This window comes from Geospiza fortis, unplaced genomic scaffold, assembly GCF_000277835.1.
Source record: "Geospiza fortis unplaced genomic scaffold, GeoFor_1.0 scaffold248, whole genome shotgun sequence".
Taxonomy (NCBI): domain Eukaryota; kingdom Metazoa; phylum Chordata; class Aves; order Passeriformes; family Thraupidae; genus Geospiza; species Geospiza fortis.
In genome coordinates, this window is record NW_005054695.1 from 189,647 (window position 1) to 194,577 (window position 4,931).

Genomic DNA, 4,931 nt, shown 5'->3' on the forward strand with positions numbered 1-4,931 from the left:
CCCCAAATCCCACGGGAAATGGGGGATCCCCCACTAATCCCGCCCCTCCCCCTCCTGGGGGATTCCCCATGGAGGGGCTCCCCCAAATCCCCTAAAGTCGGGGAGGGGGAGGGGAGCCCGGAAATGTTTTAGGGTCCCCTCAATTCCCCCTGATCCCGTGGGGCTGATTTGGGGGGGGGGGCGAGGGGATACTGGGAATGGGATTGGGAATGGGGAACAGGGAATGGGAACAGGGACAGGGAATGGGAATGTGGACAGGGAATGGGAATGGGGATTGGAAGGGGGAATACGGAATGGAAATGAGGAATGAGAACGGGGATGGGAGCGGGGAATAGGGAATGGGGGATGGAAATGGGAATGGGAACGGGGAACAGGGGATGTGGAACGGGAACAGGAATGGGGATGGGAACGGGGAATGGGAACGGGAATGGGAACAGGGACAGGGAATGGGAACGGGGACAGGGAATGGGAACGGGGACAGGGAATGGGAACGGGGAATGGAAGGGGGAATACGGAATGGAAATGAGGAATGAGAACGGGGAATAGGGAATGGGGGATGGGAACGGGGAATGGGAATGGGAAAATGAAGGGAATTGGGAAGGGGAATGGGAAAGGGAATTCCCGGGATGGCAACAGGGGGAACACACTCCTGGGGGTTCCTCACTCCAGGAGCAGTGGGAATAGGGGATTCCCCCCCTCAGGAATCCCCAGGGGGGGTCCCAAGGGGAGGGAAAAACCCCTAATCCAAGAAGGAATCCCACCCCCAATTCCAGCGGGATCTTCCTCATTTTCATGGATAAAACTGAGCAAGGCAGGGAAAGAATCCCCCCAAACCCTTCCCAAATTATCCCTTCCCCAATTTAATCGGATTTTGGGGTTTTTTTTCTTTAAATTTTTAATTGGATTCAAACACACCAAACTCACACAAAGGGGTGGAGGGGGGGGTCACTCCTCCCTGGCTGGATTTGGGAATTCTGGGATGTGGGAACAGGGCCCAGCCCAGGGGGGGGCAGCCCCAAAAAGAGGGAAAAGGATGAGGCTGGATGAATCCCACGGGATTTTGAGAAGCTGGGTGGCACCTCCAGGCCAATTCTTGGGAAGGAATTCCATTCCCAAAGGATGGGAATCCCTCCTCTGGGTGGATCTGGGGCTCCAGCATTCCACAGGACACTGGGAATGTCACCTGGAGTGCGTGTCCCCCCCAGGAAAGGCTTTTCCCACTCCTCCCTAAGGGATTTTCCCTCTTCCCAACGCTTCTGCCCCAATCCCAAAGGAAATGGCACCAGGGATTTCTGGGATGAGCCAATCCCAAAGGAAACGGCCCCAATCCCAAAGGAAATGGAAGAAGAGATATCCCAATCCCAAAGGAAATGGGAGCAGGGATTTCCGGGATATCCCAGGAGTAGGGATTTCAGGGATATCCCAATCTCAAAGGAAACAGGAGCAGGGATTTCAGGGATATCCCAATCCCAGAGGAAACGGGAGTAGGGATTTCAGGGATATCCCAGGAGCAGGGATTTCAGGGATATCCCAATCCCAAAGAAACAGGAGCAGGGATTTCAGGGATATCCCAATCCCAGAGGAAACGGGAGCAGGGATTTCAGGGATATCCCAGGAGCAGGGATTTCAGGGATACCCCAATCCCAGAGGAAACAGGAGCAGGGACAGTCAGGGGGGATCCAGGGTCTGGAATCTCTTCAGGCTCACACCCCAGGAGCACCTTCCACGTGCCGACTCCAGAACTCCAAGGAGGGAACGCCAAGGGCAGCCTGGGAGCCGTTGAGAGCCGCTTTTCCCAGGGAATTTCAGGAAGGAGAAGGCGGCATCAGTCCAACCTCGAGCTCGCCCCAAATCCACGGGGGGGGGACAGAGAGAGAGAAAAAAGCCCCAAAAACCCCATGGGGGGAGAAGGGTCCTGGTGAGGATCCCAGTCCGGGGAGGCACAGGGCTATTGGTGGCTGTTGTAGGGTTTGTGGCGCTGGTTCAGGGGGTTCTCGGGGGACCTCATCCACTCCTTCTTGAGCAGCTGGCGCAGCTGGCTCAGCCGCCCGCGGAGCCGGCGCTCGGGGTGGCGCTCCAGGGGCTGGGACACGCTGGGGACACAGAGGGACATGGTCAGGAGGGACAGGGAGGGACATGGTCACAGTCACAGGGGGCTGGGACACGCTGGGGACACAGAGGGACATGGTCACAGGGGGATGGGGACAGGGCTGGGACATGCTGGGGACACAAGGGACATGGTCAGGTGGGACAGGGCTGGGACATGCTCTGGACACAGAGCGACATGGGCACAGAGGGATGGGGACAGGGCTGGGACACACTGGGGACACAGAGGGACATGGTCACAGGGGGATGGGGACAGGGCTGGGACACGCTGGGGACACAGAGGGACATGGTCAGGGGGACAGGGCTGGAACATGGTCACAGTCACAGGGGGACAGGGACACACTGGGGACACAGAGGGACATGGTCACAGGGGGACAGGGACACACTGGGGACACAGAGGGACATGGTCACAGGGGGATGGGGACAGGGCTGGGACACAGAGGGACATGGTCAGGGGGGACAGGGAGGGACATGGTCACAGTCACAGGGGGACAGGGACACACGGGGGACACAGAGGGACATGGTCACAGGGGGACAGGGACATGCTGAGGACAGGGCTGGAAAACATTGAGGACACAGAGGGACAGGGTTGGGACACGCTGGGGACACGGAGGGACATGGTCAGGAGGGGATGGGGCACGCTGGGGACAGAGCTGGGACATGCTGGGGGACAGGGAGGGACATGGTCCCAAAGGAAACGGCCCCAATCCCAAAGGGAATGGCACCAGGGATAGCAGGGATAGCCTGATCCCAAGGGGATGGCATCAGAGATGGCCCAGTCCCAAAGGAAATGGAATCAGGGACACCCCAATCCCAAAGGGAACAGCCCCATGGATTTCAGGGACACCTCAATCCCACAGGAACTCCCATCCCACCCCCGGCCTGCCCACCACCCCAGGACACGGCACCCCCTCCCCAGCCACCCCAAATCCTGGATTTCCCGCCGGGATCCCAACATCCCTGGGGGGTTTTCAGGGACCGTCCCTGGGGGATTTTTGGGGGATTCTGGGGGGATTCGGGGTTGGGGCGCACCTGAGGGCGGCGATGGCGTCCTCGATGCTGCGCGCCTCCACAGCGCCCTCCTCAGGCAGCCGCCGGTTCAGGTTCTCCTCCAGCGGCAGGGCCCCGGGGGGTTTTTCCCTTATTTCTCCTTCTCCCCTGCCGGGAAAACCGGGAATGCTGAGGAATTCCTTCGGGAAAAACCGATTATCCCTCTGGAAAATTCGGGTTTTCCTTTAAACTCCGCCCCCCTCCCCCCCCGGGAAAATCAGTTTTCCCCTCTAAAAACCTTAATTTTTCCTCTAAAAAACTCAAATTTTATCTGGAATTTTTTCCTCTAAAAAAACTGTAATTTTTCATCTGGAAAATTCAATTTTTTTCCTCGGAAAACTCAAATTTTTCCTCTGGAAAATCAGTTTTTCCTCTGCAAAAGGAAACGTGGGATTTGGAATGGGAAATGTGGGAATGGGAATGGGAAATGAGGGAATGGGAAATGAGGGATTGGGAGAGACACGGACATGGAAAATCAAGAAGCCCAGGAGTATAGATCACAGAATTCTACGGAATTCCACATCCAGAAAAGAGCTGTGGGATCAAAGCCAACACCAACCCCACCCCCAAAGCGCCACACCCAGGATTTTTTGGGGACAATTCCAGGGAATGGGAGCCCCAAGCTGCCCTCAGTCATTCCCAAGGTGTCTCCTGGAGCAGCAGCAGCTCCCCAGCCCAGAATTCCAGGGGAATTCCCAAACCTGCATCCGTGTTTTCCCTCTGCTGCTGCTCCTTGCGGACATTCTCCTCGATCTGGGCCCGGGTGATTTTCCCAGGATTTCCCTGCTTGGGGCTTTTCCCTTTGAGCTTGGAGTCCTCCTCCTCCAGCAGCCGCTGCAGCTCCTTGCGGCGCTCCAGCTGCTCCAGGCGCCGCTTCTCCCGCTCCTCCTGCGAGGGAACACGGATTTGTGGATGGAGCCATGGATGGAGCCATGGATGGAGCCATGGATTGATTCATGAATGGATCCATGGAGGGATCCACGGAAGGACCCACAGATTCATGGATGGATCCATGGAGGTATCCATGGATTCATGGATGGATCAACAGATGGATCCATGGATTCATGGATGGATCCATGGAGGGATCCACGGAAGGACCCACGGATTCGTGGATGGATCCATGGAGAGATTCATGAATGGATCCATGGAGGTATCCATGGATGGATCAACAGATGGACCCATGGATTTGTGGATGGATCCATGGAGGGATCTGTGGAGGGATCAACAGATGGACCCACAAATTCATGGATGGATCCTTGGATGGATCCATAAATGGACCCATGGATGGAGCAGCTCCAGCTGCTCCAGGTGCCGCTTCTCCCGCTCCTCCTGGGAGGGAACATGGATTCACGGATTGATTCATGAATGGATCCATGGAGGTACCCATGGATCCATGGATGGATCCATGGAGGGGTTCATGGATGGATCCATGGAGGGGTTCATGGATGGATCCATGGAGGGGTTCATGGATGGATCCATGGAGGGGTTCATGGATGGATCCATGGAGGGGTTCATGGATGGATCCATGGAGGGGTTCATGGATGGATCCATGGAGGGGTTCATGGATGGATCCATGGAGGGGTTCATGGATGGATCCATGGAGGGGTTCGTGGATGGATCCATGGAGGGGTTCATGGATGGATCCACTGAGGGGTTCATGGATGGATCCATGGAGGGGTTCGTGGATGGATCAATGGATGGACCCACAGGTTCATGGATGGATCCACAGATGGACCCATTGATGGAGCAGCTCCAGCTGCTCCCGCCGCCGCCTC

General features: G+C 56.8%; 1 protein-coding gene across 1 annotated transcript in view; it reads right to left on the minus strand.

Moving 5' to 3' along the window:
* Nucleotides 1–877: 877 nt before the first annotated feature.
* CCDC124 (coiled-coil domain containing 124) overlaps nt 878–4,931 on the minus strand; it is a 5,310-nt gene continuing 1,256 nt past the window's right edge. The window contains exons 3-5 of the mRNA XM_014311230.2: nt 3,884–4,044; nt 3,139–3,264; nt 878–2,093 (exon numbers count right to left, since the gene is read on the minus strand). Coding sequence (XP_014166705.1) covers nt 1,949–2,093; nt 3,139–3,264; nt 3,884–4,044 — 432 coding nt within the window. The 3' untranslated portion in view covers nt 878–1,948. The remainder of the gene's footprint in view (nt 2,094–3,138; nt 3,265–3,883; nt 4,045–4,931) is intronic.